Source organism: Xenopus laevis, chromosome 9_10L (genome assembly GCF_017654675.1).
Source record: "Xenopus laevis strain J_2021 chromosome 9_10L, Xenopus_laevis_v10.1, whole genome shotgun sequence".
NCBI lineage: Eukaryota > Metazoa > Chordata > Amphibia > Anura > Pipidae > Xenopus > Xenopus laevis.
Window position 1 is genome coordinate 45775133 of NC_054387.1, and position 23091 is coordinate 45798223.

At 37.7% G+C, this 23091-nt stretch overlaps 1 protein-coding gene across 1 annotated transcript; it reads right to left on the reverse strand.

Moving 5' to 3' along the window:
* Positions 1–3288: 3288 nt before the first annotated feature.
* sla2.L (Src-like-adaptor 2 L homeolog) lies at positions 3289–22851 on the reverse strand. Its single transcript, NM_001086390.1, is given in 8 exon segments — positions 3289–4042; positions 4192–4324; positions 4504–4653; positions 7582–7685; positions 10082–10168; positions 12177–12276; positions 12930–13048; positions 22740–22851. Coding segments are annotated over 7 exon segments (801 nt in total). The 5' UTR covers positions 13006–13048; positions 22740–22851; the 3' UTR covers positions 3289–3891.
* Positions 22852–23091: the final 240 nt, after the last annotated feature.

The window sequence follows — 23091 nt, forward strand, 5'->3', positions numbered from 1 at the left end:
TTAGTTCCAGGGGTACCCAGGGCACAAATAATCACTCACCCCAAATCTCACCCTAACTGACCTTCAGACTGATCCCCCTTAGCTCATTACAGGGTTACAGATATATAGAAACATTGGGGTAACAGTCATCCTGCTATAGTTCCAGGGGTACCCAGGGCACAAATAAGCATCACCCCAAATCTCTCCATAACTGACCTTCAGGCTGGGCCCCCTTAGCTCATAACAAGGTTACAGATATATAGAAACATTGGGGTAAGAGTCACACTGCTATAGTTCCAGGTAGTGGCTATTCTGGGCCCCAGGCCACCATGAAGTCCACAAATAAGCACAAAATCTCACCTAAAAAAGAACAACATTTTTATCAGAATGCGCATGTTAATGGACTTGTGATACAATAAAGGTAGTTCTGGAAAAAAAACCTTAAATGTTAAATGTCTCTTTAGTCATACCAAGAAAAAGGCACGTGTTGTTACTCAGACTGGTTTGATATAGTCAAGACCTCTGGGTTGGTCTGTAGTCAGACATTCTGCGTGATACCTCCTCCTGGAAACAGATGTTTTCAGTGACTCAATAACTCTATGAATTTTATCTAATACTCTCTGTCATGTTCCTCCCCCAGAGGAAAATATGGCATCTTCATCTTATTTTTCAGTTTGTGAGCTAGAGGAGAGGAAATATCTATGTATGATCAGATAAGGAGACAGTCCTATGGTGGAAAGAGTGTGTTTGTGTTTCGGTGCAATAGAGAGCGATGAATCACATGGGTATTCTCCAGTAATTTGGGTGGTGTCCCCCATGAACTAGTAGTTCACTCTTTGATCATAATTAACAGTAGAAAGAGAATAAAGAAAGTTGGATGTCTGTACATGGCGTAGTGTTGCAGAAGATGGAAAGTGTGGGGGAAGCCTAGCCTGATCACCAAGTAGAGGTGGAAGAAGTCATTCAAGTACACAAATATTTTGAACTTTCATTTTATCAGACAGGTGTGAGGTCAATAACAAATGAAAATGGGTCCTTGTGTTACAGTGGTGTAACTAGAGTGCGCTGCCCCCCCTGCAAAAAAATCTTCAGAGGGACCCAGTGAACTTCGATCCCCATCCTCCCACCCACTTCCCACCTAGACTCAGCCCACTCTTTGCCAGACTCCGCCCACACCTGTACACCTTGACTCCACCCACCATCCACCCAGTGCCTCTGCTTCCCCTGCCGCATTTAAGGGGGTTCTTGTTGGATATAAAGGAAGGTCTGTTTCCTCTATAGTTACGCCACTGGTGTGTTAATACTTTGGGTCCATTGCCAGTAATCACTCTGCAAAGGTCAAAGAGAAATCCATATCCATAAAATCGACACCATTCACGCTATATATATATATATATATATAATACACAAAAGCCATGAATATCTTGTAAATTATATCCTTATAAACGGTGAGTTCTGATGTCATCAGTTATAAACGGTGAGTTCTGATGTCATTTCAGTCACATGACTCACTGAAATTTGTGTTTTATAATAAATAAAGTACCCCCAGTTGTAAAATATGAGGATATTATTAGTTACCTCGGAGTTCCATGACCTGTATTATATGGTCATGGAACTCTTCGGTAACTTATAATATCCTTATATTTTACAAAATGGGGGTACTTTATTCACTATATATACGTCGGTACCTTCGATTTTACGGCAGGCGGCAGATAAAGGGCTAAAAAATAGAATGTAAAATTAAAGGTATGATCCTTTGCATTTTTGGGAAAAGGGTGTTCATTTAAAGGGTGTGTGTGTGTATTCTTTTGAATATTTACCATTCCTATTCTTTTCACCCTTTTACATGGGATACCTAGGTTTTCCCTATAGGATGCACAGATTGGTCCTTATAGACCTGATTGACTCTCTGTGGGAAAGGTCTACCATAAACCCCTTACATTGAATCCTCAATTTAACATCCCCTGATTTCAACTCTTCCCATATTGTTCACTGTTTTCCTGTGGTCCCACCAATATACAGGTATGGGATCTGTTATCCTGAAAACCGTTATCCAGAAAGCTCAGAATTACGGAAATCCTCCCATCGATTCTATTTCATCCAAATGTTATAAAATAATTTCCTTTTTCTCTGTAATAATAAAACAGTATCTTGTACTTGATCCAAACTAAGATATAATTCATTCTCATTAGAAGCAAAACCAGCCTATAGGCTTTATTTCATTTGAAATCAGAGCTGACACCTTGCGCAATTATAACTGGATGCGCAACACAAACGGGACTCCAAATCCCAAAAGACAATAAATGTAATAGAATGAGTGTGCGACTCTGAGGAAGTGAGAATTCTCACGAAACGCGTTAGGCCGGAAGTTTTATTATTGAATGTAAGTCTGGATATTCATCTGTTGTAATAAAGTATAATCAAATCTACTGAGCCCCTGTTTTGTTACTCAAAAATGTTTTCTAGCACACAGAGCTCCATGGACTGACCCTCCTGGGGATCCATAGTTTGCATGCAGTAACATCCAATAAACTTTGGTGATATTCTTAGTAGGCGATAACTCATTCTATTAAAAATATAGGCTTTATTTCATGCTTACATGATTTTCTAGTAGACAAAGAGGGATAAAGATCCACATTACATTAAGACCCCTTCTCCATAAAATCCCAGGTCCCAAGCATTCTGGATAACAGGTCCCATACCTGAATAATGCATCGTACATTTTTGGTCCCCTGAAAAAATTAAAATGGGGGTTCTACTGTATACCATTAGGGTGTAGCTCAAAATGATACAAGTTCCATGATTTTCGCATCACAAGATCAACTTAAAGGGGGAACCTTCAGCTACTGTTTATTCCATCACTGGCAACCACTTATTTGGTTAACAAATTAAATGGTGTCAATTCGTGTTCCCCTTGGAGAAAAGAATGCAAATAAAAACTAATATCAGCATGGCAGAAATACCACAGCCTAGGACACCTGTCAAAATGACACTTGTTAGATTCTGCAAAACCCTGCCATTATCTGTGCCATATAAATATATACGTACATACCTACGGCTAGGTGTACTGACCCCCAGCAATCATACATTCAACTGAGAGAATGTAGGATAAATAACAGAAGGCTTGAGCAGAAACATAACCTTTAAAACTATGAGAACAATACAGATCTCAGGGGTATTCAGTTACTATATCCATCCATAGCAACCGATCACCCGGCAGTGTTTACTGATGACACAAGTATCTAAGTTATTAAAACAATGAATCTATTAAAAGAATATTTTTATAAAGAATTAAATGATATAATCAAATTTAAAAAATCAGCAACATAAAAATATAGCATTTTAATGAAATAATTTAACATTTAATGTACATATTTTGTTTAAAAACAAAGTACTTTTGAGAGACACAGAAAAGTCCACCGGGGGTCGATACTCTCCAGAAAGGTTAGATGTTACATGATGTATTACTTTGTAGCCAAGTGAAAACAACCCATACACTTCCTGTATAACCATATAACTCTCCAATATGCACAACCTTTATAAACTGCAACATAAACCGACTTTCTTTTGAAACGTCGTCGACGAATCCTGCAGCAAACACAAACTAGAAGACAAAGAAACAGACAGAGCAGCCCAGCTGCTATAAATATAAGACAGTCCCTTAGAGTACGAGCCACAAAGGATTGGCCTGCAATATTTTGCCGAACTTGTACTGAGCAGTTCAACTGATTTCATAATAAAGGAAAGATGATGTTGAACATTTTCCACTGATGGTTTTTTTCAAAGACAAAGTGAATAGTCTTTGCCAGAATGATCGCTAGGCATGTTGGGTTGATAAAGAGAATATAAATTCTTTCCATGTCTGTTTATAAGTTCATGCCATTTCAGTCCCTCGGGCCCTTGTCTTATAAATCAACAGGTTTTCCACCAATGTTCCTTTTCTACCTCTGTCATGGATTCCGAGTCCTGCGTCATAAGCATATAGGAGCTGACTGCTTCTCTGAGACCAAGGCTTAAAGGGCAATCTTCATTCAACTTGTCGTCTTTGTTAAACAAGTCCATACTGGAGAGAACAAGAAGAGCAAAGTGTAAATCATCATTCTGGGAAGGAATCTTAAATAAAACCAGTTGACACCATAACATGTAACTTAATCTCTTTAAAATGAAGGACAACATATGTGGCAACTTTCTCTTGTAGTAAGTAACATTTACCTGTCTAACTCGGTCCAGTTGAGAGTTGGCTTTCTGACAACGATCGGTTCAGATGGCCTTTGGATGACGGGGTTTGGAACCCTTTGCACCACACACGGCTCCGTTAAAGTGCAACAAATCCCATCTGCTACCTCTGTGAGAAAACCAAAAACCAAAATGTCAACTTACATTTCAAGGCACCTTTTCTATTAAAGAGGGACCATCAAGGAAATTGAAAAGAAAGAGGTAAAAATGGTAATTTTCCCAAGTGAAAAAAGAAAGCCTGAACCAATACTTTTTAGCCATCATAATTAAGTTAAAAATCAGACTTACCTGAATAGTAATCCACCATGTCTTGGAGTGTGGCAAACGTCAGGCGTGGAGCGATGTAAAACCACCCATTGTCCAACTGATGGATACGATAATGCTTGATTGAGTCCCTTGAGGTGTGATTTGTTTTTCTTATTGACAAAGTATAGCTTCCTATGGTGGAAAAGAAAAGAATACTGAGGAACATACACAAGCATTTTTTTAATTTAGTTTCATGTCTTTGCAGAATGTAAGAGGTTCTGAACACTATGTTCAAAATGTTATCAAATTCACAGGTTTAGACAAGAACTAGAAAGGTTAAAATTTCCTGGAAAAAATAATATATACATTTGTAGGCCAAGATATGATCCAACATACTGACATGTCTATACATGAAGGCCAAGGAGGAGCAACATCTCAATCATGATCCATCATATGACCTAATCCTTTCAGGCATTTAACCCACTGTGCTAACATGGAGGCCAAGGATCCTCAGCCTCTAAGGCCAAGAACAATGGACGTTCCGTAAGGATGAGATATGGCAAAAATTTAATTTTGCTCTACTATATAGTTCTAGGAAGACCAGTTTGAAGGTCAATTAGTATGTGGTTTGGGGTGAGCTCTTGCCCCAGAGCTCACATTGTTAACTGTCTGTAACCTTGTTATTACGTAAAGATGGACCTGATAAATGGACATCACAGGGGGACTTAAAAACAAATAGTCCAAAAACCACAGCTCTAAGCTATAATTGTCCAAACTAGCTAATTTGCCCTTATATGTAGGCCATGGATCTTCAGACTCAGACTCTGACTGATATTGAATTACATTTCTCTGCATTGAAAGTTTTTTTTCTGGGAGATGTAGTTCTACAACAGTTAAGCTCCCCATAGACGCGACGATTCTTCTTGCCGAACGACCGATTTTAGGGAAGCCCGACCAATTATCGTGTGGTTAGTGGTATTCGAACGATCGTACATCTTACGATTTTTCGGCCGACATCTGTCGGTAAAATTGATCGGCCAGGTCAAAAAATCTTTGTCGGTCCCAGTGCAATCTCTCTATGTTTGCAGGGCCAAGCAGGCAGCTCCCATTTGTTTTCCTGGTAAATTGGTCTTTTTAGTTGATGGTAAATTCGTACGATCGTACAATCATTCTGAGAAGATCGTGGTCTCACGATCAGGATCTGATCTTTTAAAAATCTCAACATCTATGGCCAGCTTTAGAGAGCAGCAAGTCAGAGATATTTGATTGAGGATGTTCTCCTTTTCAGTAGAAAAAAGTAGACTGTGAGAACAGACTACAACATTGCTAAAACCCCAGGTGCACCTGTTTAAATGACTGCCTGCTGGTTTCCTTTCCCTACTGTGGGCTAAGCATCATTTCCCCAACTAACAACACATTCTTGGTGGCAGGTGTAGGGGCTTCCTGAGCCAGACAATAACATTATTTGTCTTAAATGCAGCCCTAGGGGGATTCTCAAAAATCATATGGTATTTTACCCTTAAGACACACACAATGCATGGGGATGAGACATTTGTGCCCACGTGTTTCCTCTATAAAACCAATAAAGCTTGCAATACAAGACAGAAAATGAGTTTAAAGATCCCCAGGGAAGAATTTGCATTGATGAGAAGTCTCTTTCTTTGCCCCAAACAATGACAGTTTATTGGAAAGTAGACACATAACTACTGGTAATTGTGACCCACAACAGGATTTGTTTTGCTGATATTATGGTCACTGAAAGAGAACTATCAGAGTGTTAGCAATGGCAATGGAATGTGGCTGTGGGATAGCAGGTATAGTAGGGATAGATGGTGCCTATAGTAACAGTGGGATAATAGTCTCTGGGAAGGGACTGTGACTGTGGGATAGCAGGTATAGTAGGGAGAGATGGTGCCTATAGTAGCAGTGGGATAATAGTCTCTGGGAAGGGACTGTGACTGTGGGAAAGCAGGTATAGTAGGGAGAGATGGTGCCTATAATAACAGTGGGGATAATAGTCTCTGGGAAGGGAGTGTGACTGTGGGATATCAGGTATAGTAGGGAGAGATGGTGCCTATAGTAACAGTGGGATAATAGTCTCTGGGAAGGGACTGTGGGATAGCAGGTATAGTAGGGAGAGATGGTGCCTATAGTAACAGTGGGATAATAGTCTCTGGGAAGGGAGTGTGACTGTGGGATAGCAGGTATAGTAGGGAGAGATGGTGCCTATAGTAGCAGTGGGATAATAGTCTCTGGGAAGGGACTGTGACTGTGAGATAGCAGGTATAGTAGGGAGAGATGGTGCCTATAGTAGCAGTGGGATAATAGTCTCTGGGAAGGGACTGTGACTGTGAGATAGCAGGTATAGTAGGGAGAGATGGTGCCTATAGTAGCAGTGGGATAATAGTCTCTGGGAAGGGACTGTGACTGTGGGATAGCAGGTATAGTAGGGAGAGATGGTGCCTATAATAACAGTGGGGATAGTCTCTGGGAAGGGAGTGTGACTGTGGGATATCAGGTATAGTAGGGAGAGATGGTGCCTATAGTAACAGTGGGATAATAGTCTCTGGGAAGGGACTGTGACTGTGGGATAGCAGGTATAGTAGGGAGAGATGGTGCCTATAGTAACAGTGGGATAATAGTCTCTGGGAAGGGAGTGTGACTGTGGGATAGCAGGTATAGTAGGGAGAGATGGTGCCTATAGTAGCAGTGGGATAATAGTCTCTGGGAAGGGACTGTGACTGTGAGATAGCAGGTATAGTAGGGAGAGATGGTGCCTATAGTAGCAGTGGGATAATAGTCTCTGGGAAGGGACTGTGACTGTGAGATAGCAGGTATAGTATATCAGGTATAGTAGGGAGAGATGGTGCCTATAGTAACAGTGGGATAATAGTCTCTGGGAAGGGACTGTGACTGTGGGATAGCAGGTATAGTAGGGAGAGATGGTGCCTATAGTAACAGTGAGGATAATAGTCTCTGGGAAGGGACTGTGACTGTGGGATAGCAGGTATAGTAGGGAGAGATGGTACAGTGAGAAGAAAATTAATCTAGAGTGTGTGCTTTTAGTTCTGTCCCAGACGAGCATACAATATTTATTATACAATATAATATTCTCCTTACCACTTCTTGTCTCACTTTCCCGGATCAAGAAGGAACCACTCCGGTTAGAGTTCACCATAAGCAACTCTTCTGCTTTCTCCCTGTTTATGCCTTTGTACAGCCACCTGCCAGAAAGGGAATTTGTGGTTAAAACCCTGTTCCAGTCTAAAAAAATACTAATTTATGTTACATTAAAAACTAGGAGCAAAACCTTTGTGACAAGCAAATTATTAGCATTTCATAATGGGTTACCAGTACTCAGATGTAGATATCTTTAGGGATGCAGATATAGGAGAGGTGCATTGGGGGGAAGGTAATAGAAGGGCAACATGTTACCACTAGCAGATTATATGTGTCGCCCACCCACGGGTGATTCTGGGCTCCAGGCTGTTTTGACGTGGTCCTCCCAGTGTTTCCCCATTTACAAATTTGTAGGGATATAATAGCTAGTGCAGAGTGTGCAATTACGCTCTTTGCACAATAAGAGACACATTTCTGATTTAATGACCGGAATTTACCAGGGGTGGCTTTTTGCGACTGCGTGGAGGCACTGCCGTCTGCCTTGTCACATGGTAGTAGTGCCCCTGCATCCTCCCACTCTTCACGTATTAAGTACAACTCCCAGCACCCAACAGGAATAGGGCATCTTTTAACAGAAGAAGTGGGTGGAGCTATGCTGTAACTCTGATGAAAAGTTACAAAAGGTAAAGGTAGGAGGCTAAAACGCTAGCACTGGGCTGAACCAAAATATGGAAGGTTACATGGGGAGTTTTAAGCAGTGGGCTGAACTAGAGAACTGTGATGGAAGCAGAGGCTTACAAATGGAGGGGCAGGGGGCTGGATTAAAACACTCTAATAGCAGTTTATAGGAGGAGAGGCAGCAGACTTAAAAGCAGCTGGACTTGAAACTGTGATTGAAGCTTACATGGGTGTAAGGAAGTTAATGACTCAAGAAATGGGCCAGACTAAACACGCTGGTTGCAATCTATAGGTTTAGGACAAGTGAAGTCACTTTATAGGAGGGGAGGCAGGAAAAGTTTAAAGGAAAATTAACACCAAAAAAGAAAAATGTTTAAAGTAATGAAACTATAAGGTACTGTTGCCCTGCATTGGTAAAAGTTATGCGTTTGCTTTAGAAAGACTACTATAGTTTATATAAACAAGCTGCTGTGTAGCCATGGGGGCAGCCATTTAAACCGAAAAAGGAGAAAAGGCACAGGATACACAGCAGATAACAGATAAGCTATCAGGGCTGTCCAACTGGAGGCCTTATGTGGCCTTTTATGGCTCCCAGTCTGTTCACAGGCTCTATAGACTTCACTGTATGACATCATAATTTTAATTCAGTCTGGCCCTCCCAACACGTTATATGGCTTACAACTGGCCCATTACATGTAATAAATTGGACAGCAGCTATGTAATAGAATACAATGGTATTCTGCAGATTGCATCTGTTATCCCCTATGTAACCTGAGCCTTGAATGGCTGCTCCCATGTCTACACAGCAGTTTCTTTATAGAAACTATAATAGTCTTTCTGATGCAAACACACCAGTTTTACTGGTGCAGGGAAAAAGTTGACATTATATTTTAATTACTTGTATACACTTTGATTTTTTGATGTTACTGTTCCTTTAACTCAAGCAGTGGTCTAAACTGGATGGAAAGTTCTGGAAGAGGGGCTAACAGGTGCTACAGCAAACTAACCAAACCCCTAAACTCATAGGGGTTATTTATCAAGGTCCGAAAATATCTCAGTATTTCTAAGTTAGAAATCCGAGCAACTCGAATTGCCCGAATGGACCTTATTTATGAAGAAAAAACCCCGAAAAAATAGGGTTGGGCAAACTTCAGAGCTTTCCCCGAAAACTCTGGGTTTTGTGCAAAAACTAAGGGGCCCATTTACTTAGTTCGAGTGAAGGAATAGAGGAAAAATAGTTTGAATTTCGAATGGTCAAATATAGCTACTTCGACCATCGAATGGGCTACTTCGACTACGACCTTCGAATCGAACGATTCGATCTAAAAATCGTTCGACTATTCGACCATCCGATAGTCGAAGTACTGTCTCTTTAAAAAACTTCTTCGACCCCCTAGTTCGCCACCTAAAAGCTACCGAGGCCAATGTTAGCCTATAGGGAAGGTCCCCATAGGCTTCCTAACAATTTCCTGATCGAAGGAATATCCTTCGATCGATGGATTAAAATCCTTCAAATCGTTCGATCGAACGATTATTCCTTCGATCGTTCAATCGTAGGAATAGCACAAACCCTCGATATTCGACCCTAGGTAAATGTGCCCCTAAGATTTTTTTTGCGCAGAAACCACAAACTCATCAGCACAGACACTGGGACCTTCCCCATTGACTTATAGAAGACCTCAAGAGCTTTAAGACCATCGGACTTTAATAAATCTCGAAAAATTCGTAGTTATTTTTTCCCTCAGAAAACTACGAATTATTCGAGGTTTAGATATTTGGACCTGGATAATAACCCCCTTAATGTAGCTGCAACTTCACTTACCTATTACACACTTTGGCCACATAATTTGTAGGTAGGTAGCATTCTTGTCCTGTAGAAGCTGAGGAGACCTTTAGCCAATCCCCATCTCTGTTTAAGAGAAATGCAAAAAAAAAAAAAGTTTTACTTCTGAAAACCACAAACCAAGAGTTGGCTGGAGGCAGAGAAACAAAGGTGTTAAAAACATTCTCTTAAAGGTATAGTGTAAACATTTAGTGAAAAATACATGTCTGATTTTTTTTTTGAACGATCCTTCCTTGAGAGCTGGGTTTTAAGAACCAAAAAGTGTAACTATAGTACAAGAGAGAGACAGCTGAATCAGTCACCTCTCTCATGTAAATGTGACTTACTGATAGAAGGTCATTTTATCACCTTTTTTTTTAATAAAAGTATTGAGTCTGATTCCAACCAGGGCACTCTCTGCTAGCAGTTTGTATATTCTCCCCCGTGTCTCTGTGGTTTCCTCCCACGCCATGTGTGCATGATAATGATGAATGTTTTACTGTGGCATGGACTGATGAGAACTATGAACCTGATCTGTAAAGGTGCTATATCAATTAAAGGATAACAACAGAGACTTATGTACCCCCTACTGTAAATTATAAGGATATTAGAAGTCACTGAGGGGTTTTGTGACCATATAAAGGCACAAGGCTGCAGGATAAATTATACAAAAAACTCTGAGTAGCACAAGGGATAATGTACCCCCTACTGTAAATTATAAGGACATTAGAAGTCACTGAGGGGTTCTGTGACCATATAAAGACACAAGGCTGCAGGCTGAGTTACACAGGAAACTGAGTATCACAACGGATAATTTACCCCCTACTGTAAATTATAAGGATATTAGAAGTCACTGAGGGGTTCTGCGACAATATAAAGGCAAAAGGCTGCAGGCTGAGTTTTACAGGGAATTCTAGTGTATCACTCATATATTATATCATCCACTGTTACATGGGCAGAAGTGAACAGTTCTGACTCCAAAATACCTTTACTTAATAATAAAAATATTAAATACATTTGTTACCTCTTATGATTTGTGGGGCAGCCTGAAACCCAGAAGCGGGTCTCGGGTGGGTGACAGATAGTATTCGCCACCCGTCCTGTTCAAAGACCTCACTGTGCTTTCCCAGCCCCTCTAATTATGCTGTGGTGCAGTTTATAAACTGGTCTGCAGGTAGAATAATCCTTAACCCACTCATCACTAGCCCCTTATAAAATTAAAATGTATGATGCTTTCTAAATACAATGTCACATAGGAGCCACCTTCTTTTAAAGGGGAACTTCACCCAATATTATGCATATTAGTTTGAAATTGAAAAGTAATTGCCACGGAAAATTGTATTTGTACGATTATTTATCGTCTCTGCACTACTGGTTCTGACCTGTGAAACATTGTCAGCTGACAGACCTGGAGAAGGACTGACTTTTGCTACATTGTTTCAACTAAAGAACAGAAAGGGAGAAAGAGTTATTCTTTTGGATAGCAATTCAAATAACATACAAAAAAAATATATAATTAAAGGGGTGGTTCACCTTTAAATTACCTTTTTGTATATTATAGACTTCCCAATTCTAAGCAACATTCAATTGGATTTAACTTTTTCTTTTTTTTTTTATATTTTTTGCATTATTTGTCTTATTCTTTATTACTCATCTTTCTATTCAGGCCGTCTCCTATCCATATTCCAGCAATGCAGGGTTGCTAGGGTAATTTGGACCCAGATTACTGAATAAAAAGCTAAGTAATTGAAAAAACACAAAAAATAATAAATGAAAACCGTCTCAGAATATAGATCTCTACATCTCACTAAAAGTTAATTTAAAGGTGAACAACCACTTTTAATGCATGTTGGAAGTTATTTTAGAATTATATTGCTGTTATTTCTTTTCTATTGTTATTGTTGTTCCCTTTAGCTAGCATTGTCCTATTAGAATACCCTGTAGAAAGAGTCTGTGCAAGAGACCTGTTTGAGACGTTACTTTGTGGTCAGGCAGGTTGAGGACCTTATAAATATTACTAAGGGAGTAATAATTTGCTATTTTTATTGCAACATTTCCTACTTTAGACAGAATATAGGCGTATGTGGTCACTCACTCAGAGAGGATGTTTAGCTGCTCCCCAAAATGAATGCTTAGATCTGTTTGGCCACTGAGCGGGAAATTGTACAAAGCCACAAAGATGCCCTTGTCCGCCGCTGCATTGAAAAACAAGAAAGAAATGTAGCAACAGGTAATGTACTGAGAAGGTAACAGGACATTTAACTGCAGAGATAATAATAGCAAACTGCGTACAGAGGCTGCAATAGGAAATACTGCTTGTTTTGTTTGTCAAGAAAAGATAGCCACGGTTTGGTGAAAAACATCCTGAACTGGTACCATTTACGTTATAGTATTACAAAGTTAGATGGTATAGTTTCTAGTTATTTTTCTCCTCTATAATATATATATATATATATATATATATGTATATATATATATATATATATATATATATATATATATATATATATATATATCCTGGAAAAAGGCAAGCACTCACAGGTCACAGGTCTTAAGATGCAAAAAAATCAGTGAAATTTATTGAAAATAAATAACTGACGTTTCGGCTAATCCTAAAGCCTTTGTCAAAAGTTTGAGTTTGAGATACAATAGTATAGATCTGCTAAATTGAAAATGCAAAATGAATCACTGATTTAGTTATGTTATAGCCGTGGTGTGCTCCGCCGTCAGCGCTTCGCATTACCATGAAGCGATCATAGTTTCAAATGATTGACAAGAAGATGAAGATTGTTGCTTCCTAGATGGGTGTAGCCTGGTTTCTATATATTCTGCAGAATGACAAACTCACCTGCTTGGTTTATTTCCAGGTTGGTTAGGCTGGCCTCAATTGCGCTGTAGCCTTTCTTACAAGGAATGTTCCCCATGCCTCCCAGTCTTACTGTTTAGAGAAAGCGTCAAGCCAGGAACCTGGGAAAGAATCAGATGGGGTTGTTAAATAATTTCATTTTATTATAAATAAATTCAGTATATTCTGCTATATCACTCATACATCCAACAATATCTAGAATAGTAAACACATATTCACTGACAATCTTACACTGACAATCAAGCTGGGTTTCTGGGTATCCAGGAGCAAAATGGGCATTTTTCCCAAATCTTGCCCTGACTGGCCTTCAGCTGCATTTTTTCAAAATGAAAAACTGGCAGTCCATCCCTCTAGATTGAATGAGGCTCTGTGCTCACACACAAACCAAGGGCACACATGTGCTAGGTTCTATCAGCCAATGAATGGACAGAGGCAGGTCCTTTAATTCCTGTTTCAGTTAGAGGTCCATTGAGGAAGAATTGGAAATTATTGGGAGGCACCTGCCCTATAAATTCCAGTGGTTGCTGGCTGCCCTTAAATATGAACAGCATATTGTTTTAATCATAAAAAATAAAATTTAGTATAAGGTTAATCACACTGAAAGTTTCTAAATATAATCAATGAAAAAATATGTACCGTTTCTGAAATAATTAGGGATGCACCAAATCCAGGATTCGGTTCGGGATTCGGCCTTTTTCAGCAGGATTCAGGCCGAATCCCGAATCTGGTCGAACCCGAATACTAATTTGCATATGCAAATTAGGGGCGGGAGGGAAATGGAATAACTTTTTGTCACACAACAAGGAAGTAAAACATGTTTTCCCCTTCCCACCCCTAATTTGCATATGCAAATTAGGATTCTGATTCGGTCGAATCTTTCGAGAAGGATTCGGGGGGTTCGGCCGAATCCAAAAAAGTGCATTCAGTGCATCCCTAGAAATAATCAAGCTTATCTTCACTATCGCTCTCTCTCTGCATTTTCTTCTCTTCATTCAGGGGTTGGATGTCAGATTCCAACACAAACAAAACCTAACAACATAAATGTCTTCGGCACAAACCCTGCATGTAGAGAGACACTCTAACGTATCTTCTAGGCAAAAGAAATACACCCCTAAAAGGTACATTGGATCAAACTGAGAATTAAGTGAGATCAATTAAGAGAGACGGATGCTTAGTGGGGGACAGTGAAGAGTAACTTGATTATTTCAGAAACGGGTCTGAATTTTTTTATTGATTATAATTTAAAAAATTCTTATTTCAGTATTTATGAAGCTTTTATAAAAACAGACCGCACACTCCTCTCCTGTTGTATGTAAGGAAAATACTGAATAGGAGTAACCGTGGGCACGATCCTTAGTTAGGATTACACAGTATGGATGCCAGCAGAGTTCCTTTGGTGAGGTCACTAAGACGCCTACTGTTATTTCCCTTCATTTTGTTCCCCCTGTGCCACTCTTTCCATTACAGAGACATTGATTAGCAACAAACCTTCTATTTGTCAACAAACTCAAGGTCCCTACACTTTACAAACAAGAAAGGTCATTGCTTGATAAATACGGCAGACCATTTGCTAGTCCACTGTTTTGTTTTAGAAGAGTGACAGAGATTCATTAAAACAGAATAAAATGATTGGTCAGTGAGTGTTGAATAATTACCCAGCCCTGCAACAAATCACTTTAGGGTAAATTTTAAGGGGTTCAAATGCCAAAAACTCGAAAAATTTTCACTATAAATTCCGAATTTTTCATGGAAAAAAAAAACCTCTCTCATTTAACATGTAAAACAGTACTATATATCTTCCCGACATGTGGGTCAGCCCCTAACATTGAAATTTAGATAGGAAAACACGTTTCCTTTCTCATTCCATTATATCACCAGTGAAAATAACTAAACCTGTCAGGAAATTTAACATTTCTTTCCTAAAAGTATTTGCCCTTTGTGAAAATATGCAATTGCTTTCTGGAAAACAATGCTAAATCTGCTTCAAAATTTACCAAGTCTTGCAAACTAGGGGGTAAATTTATCAAAGAGTGAAGTTCCGCCACTAGAGTGAAATTCCGCAGCTCTCAATTCATTTCTATGGGATTTTTATAGGAGTATTTATCAAAGGGTGAACTTTCACTTCACCCATTGATAAATACGCCTATAAAAATCCCATAGAAATGAATGTAGAGTGGCGGAATTTCACTCTAGTGGCAGAACTTCACTATTAACTTCACTCTTTGATAAATATACCCCCAGACTATCCAATGGTTTTTGACTGCCCAAATTTTAAGAGCACTTTCTGAAGATAAATAAATAACCAGTGAAGAAATGCCTTAATAAAAGTGCCTGATTGTTCGATTTTTTTCAATTCAGGAGAAACTAAAGAAGAGTTTTAGAACGCTCAGTAAAAATCTTTTCAGAAAGCTGGGGAAAGCTTTTGTAAATATAAAAAAAATCGATCAGTGAGAAAAAAGCTACATTTTACCAAGAATTTTTTTTTTGACCATTGATAAATCTCCCTCTTATTGTGCAGAGTAACTGCAATGATGCAGTATAGCCCCTATGGCATTCATGTGGAAAAGTAAAATATTTACCACTATTGCTCCTTTTAACGTTTGACGATGTGAGCCAATACACGATTAGGCACGTTAGCAAATGGAAGGAACAACTAAAATATGCAGTGTCAGTCCCAGAATAACTGCCAGTAAATCTTCTTCTGCTGGTTACAATGAATTGAAATATAGAATATGACAAACGCTCTGTACAACATCAAAGGTACTCTCAGGAAGATGTTGCTTGCCAAAACAAAAATTTACTGTAGATACTAGAACTTTCCAACCACAGGCCCCAAGAAGAAAAGAAAAAAAGTAAAGACTAGAACGTACGATACTGGTCATCTTTTAAAGACAGGCTGTATCAGAATTCATTTTGATAACTACGGGTTTTAACACATTTGTATTTAAATATTTTAAACGGATGTTAATTCCAATTTTTGTTTTTAACTTTAACTGGCATGTAGTAGACACAACAAGAATATGAGGCTATAACTTATTGTTGCATAGAGCATTCATTCTCTGCTTATTTCTACTTCTGCATATAAATGGTACCTGCCATATTGTTTCCCTTAGACAGTACAGTATGAGGGTATAGCTTATCGTGTGACCAGAACATTCCTTCTCTGTATATTTGTTTTTATACATATGGGAGGAGGTGCCATATTGTTTCCCTAAGACAGTACAGTATGATGGTATAGCTTATTATGTGCCCAGAACATTTCTTCTCTGTATATTTGTATTTATACATATGGGAGGAGGTGCCATATTGTTTCCCTTAGACAGTACAGTATGAAGGTATAGCTTTACAGTATGATGGTATAGATTATTGTGTGCCCAGAATAAATAAAAGAACAAGTAGAAGAACTAAAGAAATGGGACATTTGTGCACTAAAAATATTTACATATATTGCATGTGACACTGGATTACCTGAATGCATTGTAACAGTTTAGGATAAGATCAGTTCACACAAGGATTAGCCCTCAAATCAAATTAAAAAAAAAATACAAATCTGATTATTAGAATTTCCTGTAAAAATAAATGGACAATCCAATACCACAAAAATCTGCATTATATTGCCAAAAATTGTCTTACAGCCAATATATTCATTGACTGATTTAAAAAAAATAAAAAGAGTTGGTAAATTTTAGGATTAAATGGTTCAAATATTCCAAAAACATGGACGATGCCATATTACATATTTTATAGTGTTATTCAGCAGTATAATGTAAATCATAGAAAGGAGTTAAAAAGGGTGACGATTCCCAAACAATCGGTTTTTAAAGTGAAAAAAGGCACAAAGCAAATACAGTAGAGCACAATCAATATAAAGGAGAGAATGCCTGGGTACACAAAAATTGTGCATATATAAAAATGTCACAACTCAGGACTTATTGTCAAAATAAGACAAAGTTTTTGTAATTAGTGAATAAAAACCACTATGCACTAATTACAAATAAACTAAGACATATATACCCTATAGAAATAAATATATATAAATACATCTAAACAATACAAAACGTCATTTATACATATAAATTACATGTAAACACTACAAAAAGCCATTCGCCACTTGATTTTTTTTTTTTTTTTTTAAAAAAAGGTTATAAGGGTATAGTTAAAGTGAGAGATACTGAGATACCCAAGACGAACAAGAATTGCGCAGTGGTTGTCCCACTTGCATTTACATTTTCTAAGTTAAAAATGAATTCACTGTCTTTTTAAATCCCTTCATAAGTAAGTTTAATTATAGGTATTGCTGAATTTACTAGATTAATCCAGGAGTCCCGAGTGGGAGGGGGGGTACATGTAAACATTTAATCATTCACATAGAACAGTCTGTGCAGCTATTTAAACAATGAAATGTGTATACACAAAAAAAAAAAAACAACATATTTATAAACACACAAAATCAGCAGTTGGATATTTAAGTATCTGGTGGCAAATAATATACATTCAGATGTTTTTTTGAAATGTTGAACGAAATGAATAAAAATTGGTTAGAAATTTTGGTAAGCATACTTATATTATTTTTTTTTTCTGCCCCCAAAATATGTCAACCGACTTGCAAAGGTTAAGCCACTTCCTAACAAAACATTATTAAAAATAGGTTAGCAGATTATGTCGGAGCCTCTAATTGAAGTTTTGTAAATCTTAATTTACCAATTTATAAATGTAAATGTGTACATTTTTTAAATCTAAATTTTATTAACTTAAAATGATGTTATAAATTTGTTGTTCAATCTGTATAAGTTGGACAAATAAACTGTAATGTTTCATTCCTGTAATTGTTTTTTTTTTCATTTCTTTAATTAAAATGTACTTTAATTCTTGCTCTGTTCTGTGAAAAGTATAAATCAGGGGCAGAGGCCTTACTGATATAATGCATGTCTATTGACACATGGAATAATAATAATAATAATATAAAAAATATAAAATTGCAGCAAAGATTTTGTTTGTTGTTAGATATTGAAAATTTTGTGTCTAGTGTATCATAGGCATAACGGGCTGGTCTTAACCAAGGCAGACTTACCAAGCACTGGAAGATGATATATTAAAAACTATTTCTTATTGACTTAAATAGTTCAATAATTTTAACCCAATGAACTTTTAGGGTTTTTACAATTTATTAGGTTGTTAGAGCTCAGTGCTGTTGCTGATCTTTAACACCTCATAGAAGAAATAAAATTATGACAAATCAAAGACATTCTAACTGAGCTGGTTTGGCAAATAATTGTTACATTTTCCTGACAGTCATGAAACTATTAAAAATATGATGAACATCAAAATGACGGGAATTAACCAGCCTCTAGGTATTTTAAACTGGTAACTCACGAGCAAATATAGTTTGCAATAAATAAAATATAGTTTGAAAAAAAGGTGATTAAACTTAGCTTTTGGCACTGTTTGAAAGTGGGAAAATAAATAAAGTTGCTTGACAATATTCCAATTATCTTTTATAGAAACTCACCAACTTTTTCTTGCTGGGTTCTTTCTGGCGACTTTTTTTAGAAACACTTCCATTTTTAATTATCGTTTTTTTTCTGGCAACGCTTTGGAGATTATTTCTTGAATATATTCGCACTCGCCTTTTTCCTTGAATCTTGATGTTTGAATTTTACTTTTGAATTTGAACTGGCCCCTTACTGTGTCACACAATACTCTTGGCACTTCTCTAATGCATCAAATCAAACTTCTGGTATTCCCTTACTATACTTCACCCTTATTCCCTTAAAGTACATACTATACTCCTGGTGTTTCCTTACTATACCTTCCTCTACTCCTGATACCACTATAAAATACCATACAACACTAAAGGTACTCCCATGATGCACTACACTCCAGGTACTTCCTTAATAAATCACACTACACATATGGTACTTATTTAATACACCACACCATCTGCAACTTGATAGCACAGGCCTTGTCAAAGACCTTGCTCAAGTTGATGGGGGATCTATGCAGTCACTGAGCAGTAACATCAAGAGAACAAGGCAGACAGAGCAAACAGGGATCCCAGTTAATGACAGTATCATTTTGACACCACTAAACTATTGATTTACGCCCATGCACACCTCACTGGTTGTCTTTCTTAGTCACACCAAACCTCTTGCCTCCTGGAGACATCCCCAGAACATCTGCTAATCTCACCTTTACTCATAATGCTTTCAATTCTAGTGAGGAATGCCTCTGAAAAAGTATTATGTAACAAAGGGTTGCCTGTAAATCATCGGTCTTGCTGAGGATTTTGTGAAATGCAGTTCAGCTAAAGAATCTCACTACAGGATGGAACTTGAGAACCAAGGAGCCTAACATTTGCCCACCACCGCCATCATTATACCTTATATCTTTTGCAGGGGGTGGGGGTGCTGTTTCAATGTGTCTTGGAAACAATACCTCATATAGCTTGTACTTGCAATAGAGAATTAAGACATCACTGAAAATATATTTTATAAAAAAAAAACTCTGAAATACTCTTATATTAACAGCTATCATGTTATATACCAAAAAAAAAATGCTTTGTAACAAGTGCAATTTAAGGTACTTCAAAATAATTAAAAGGAAGGTTTTCCAAGAAGAAAATATGTTTCACCTGTTTCTCTTCCAGTTCTGCAGGAAGCAAAGTTTACACCTTCTGTTGTAAGCCACTTGAAAGACAACCTACTGATTTGTTGCTATGGGTTACAAGACCTTGTGCAAACCTTGTAGTTTAAAATTGCATTACACCATACTAAGTTAACAGAAAACAATGTTGACAATGTATGTAAATCTCCTTTTGCTATTTGCTTTAAAAAGGCCAGAAATATATTAAAGATTAACCCATTATTTCTGGATTTACCTGAAACCCACCTACCCCAAAATATTACACTGAGTAGCAAAGTCTATCTGAGCCTCCAACTGCATAAAAATTCTTACATTTATTTAAACAATTATTTGTGATAGCATTTTGCTTTTACAAGCTGTAAAGCCACTTTGCAGGGAGCAGTATTTCTTTGCTTTCCTCTTTAGAGCACTTTCCATTTGATCATTTAAAGAAGTCGTTCTGCAGAGGATGTGTTGCTCGACTCTCTGTGACTGTTATTGCATTTGTATAAATTCAAGTTTGCATGAAATCTAATTTTCAGAAGGATCCCCATTAAAATTGCAGACTTTTAGCTCATGTGACTTCCCACGTGAAGCGCCAAATCAGTCACATCCCAATATCTGGCCCCAATATTCTGGGAAAACCACTGCATGGTGGGGGAAAAAACATTGCAATTGAGTCCTAAATTGCACTTTGCTCACTGTTAGGGCAAGTGGATGAAATATATATATATATATATATAAAATAGCTTATTGTTTGTGATATTTCTTTAGTGCAGGGCTGTCCAAGAGGCCCCAGGCTGAATGTGACCCTCCAGGGGATTTTAATGGCCTCCCAGTCTGCTCAGTGATCATCATTTTAATATAATCCTGCCCTCAACCATCAGAAATATGAAAAATATTTAGCCCATTATATGTTAAAGGAGTGGTTCACCTTTAAGTGAACTTTTAGGGGCATATTTATCAAGGGTCGAATTTCGAATTGAAAAAACTTTGAAATTCAAATTCAAAAAGACCAACCGAAATTAAGTCAAAGTTTTTTTTTTTGTCGAATAGGTCCGTTTTCGATCGAATAGGTCCAAATTCTGGCGATTCAAATAGTACGAATCGAAGGAATAGTGCATTTGATCGAATTCGATTCAAAGTTTTCCCAAAAAAAACTAGTGTCACCAATTGACTACAAATAGGTTCTAGGAGGTCCCCTATCTGCTAAAATAGCAATTCGGCAGGTTTTAGATGGCGAATGGTCGAAGTCGAATTTTTAAAGAGACAGTACATAATAAATTTCGATATTCTATTTTTTTTTCAAATTCAAATCGAATTTGGACTATTCCCTAGTCGAAGTACACCAAAAATTTACCTCGACCTTTGATAAATCTGCCCCTTAGTATGTTATAGGACTTCATTATTTATTTTTCATAGTTTTTTTTTAAAAAATTGCTTTCTTTGCCTGACCTTTCCCAGCTTTCAATACGGTCTCGCTGACCCCATCTAAAAAACAAATGTCCTGTAAGGCTACACATGTATTATTACTCCTCTTTCTATTTAGACCCTCTCCTCTATTCATATTCCAGTCTCTTATTCAAACTGATGCATGGTTGCTAGGGTAATTTGGACCCTAGCAACCAGATTGCTGAAACTGCAAACTAGAGAGCTGCTGAGTAAAAAGCTAAACAACTCAAAAAACATATCTTTAACAAAGAGTGAAGTTAGAGGTCGCCACAGTCCTCTAAAGTGAAATTCCGCCACTCTCCATTCATGGGATTTTTAAAAGAGTATCTATCAATGGGTGAAAGTGAAAGCTCATAAAAAACGCCTTTCAAAATACCATAGAAATGAATGGAGAGTGGCGAAATTTCACTTTAGAAGACTGTGGCGACCTCTAACTTCACTCTTTGATAAATATACCCCTATGATTTAATTAAACCCTAATGGAGTTAATATAATCCTATTGGGTTTATTTAATGTTTATAATTAAGGTATGGAGATCCAAATTATGGAAAGATCCCTTACCTGGAAAACCCCAGGTCCTAAGCATTCTGGATAACAGGTTCCATAGCTGTACTTATTTAGGCTTTTGGTTTAATCACAGTACTGAATGAAGAAACTGCATTGCATTATAAATATAATAATATATAGTAACAGTAATAATATAGTTCTATATAATGATTATACATTTCTAGATAAGAGATCCCATGTATGGGATCTCTTATTCAGAAACTCATGATCCAGAAAGTTCTGCATTACTGGACTGCCATCTCCCATGGAGCCCATTTGAAGTAAATAATTCTTATTTTCAAAATGATTTTTTTTTTATATAATAATAATACAGTAGCTTGTACTTGATGGCATGAATCCATACTGATGGCAAAACAATCCCTAAATGCTTTTATAAGTGATATAAAGTATGGAGATCCAAATTACAGAAAGAACCTTTATCTGGAAAATCCCAGGTGCCAGGCATTCTGGATAATAGATCTTGTACCTGTATAACTACATAGAACATTTCCTAAATCATTACAATACAAAGCAATGTGTATTCAGTACTGCCACTCAACACTGAGGGGCAAATTTACTTATGGTCGAATATCGAGGGTTAATTAACCCTCGATATTCGACTGCCGAATTGAAATCCCTCGACTTCGAATATTGAAGTCGAAGGATTTAGCGCACTTCCTATGATCGAAGGAAAAATCGCTCGATCGAACGATTAAATCCTTCGAATCGAACGTTTCGAAGAATTTTCCTTTGATCAGAAAACTGTTAGGAAGCCTATGGGGACCTTCCCCATAGGCTAACATTGGCCTCGGTAGGTTTTACTTGCCGAAGTAGGGGGTCGAAGTTTTTTTTAAAGAGACAGTACTTCGACTATCGAATGGTCGAACGATTTTTAGTTCGAATCGTTCGATTCGAAGTCGTAGTCGAAGGTCGAAGTAGCCAATTCGATGGTTGAAGTAGCCAAAAAAATCATTCGAAATTCAAAGTTTTTTTTATTCTATTCCTTCACTCGAAGTAAGTAAATGGGCCCCTGAGTGTACCCAAAATGAGCAACTTTTTTTTAATAGCCATTCTATTCAATCGCTTTCAATAGCAAGATCTCTGCATCGCTAGTACACAGGGAGACAATAAAGTAAATTAAGGATAAGCAAAGAGGCAGAAAAGGAGACTTACCTTGGGAGCATATTTTCAGCAGAGCACAGTTATATCAGTCTGGTGAGAGTCTGTCAGGGTATAGTCTCTGAATACAAATGAATTCACACACTGGGGGATGAGAACAGAGTAGTAAAACACTTGTAATAAGTGTGAGGTTGTGTGACGTTACACACTGAGTGAACTAGAGAAGGAGGGACGTGTAGGAGGAGTTGAAAGGGACCCAGTGCAGCCTCTCTGTATATGTCATGGATTAATTGTATTACCAAATGTTTTAAGGTCACGGAAAGAACATTGTGTTTGTGATACGGGCGCACAGACAGCAGTGTTTCACACATCGTTACCATAGACTATTCACACACACATTCCTACA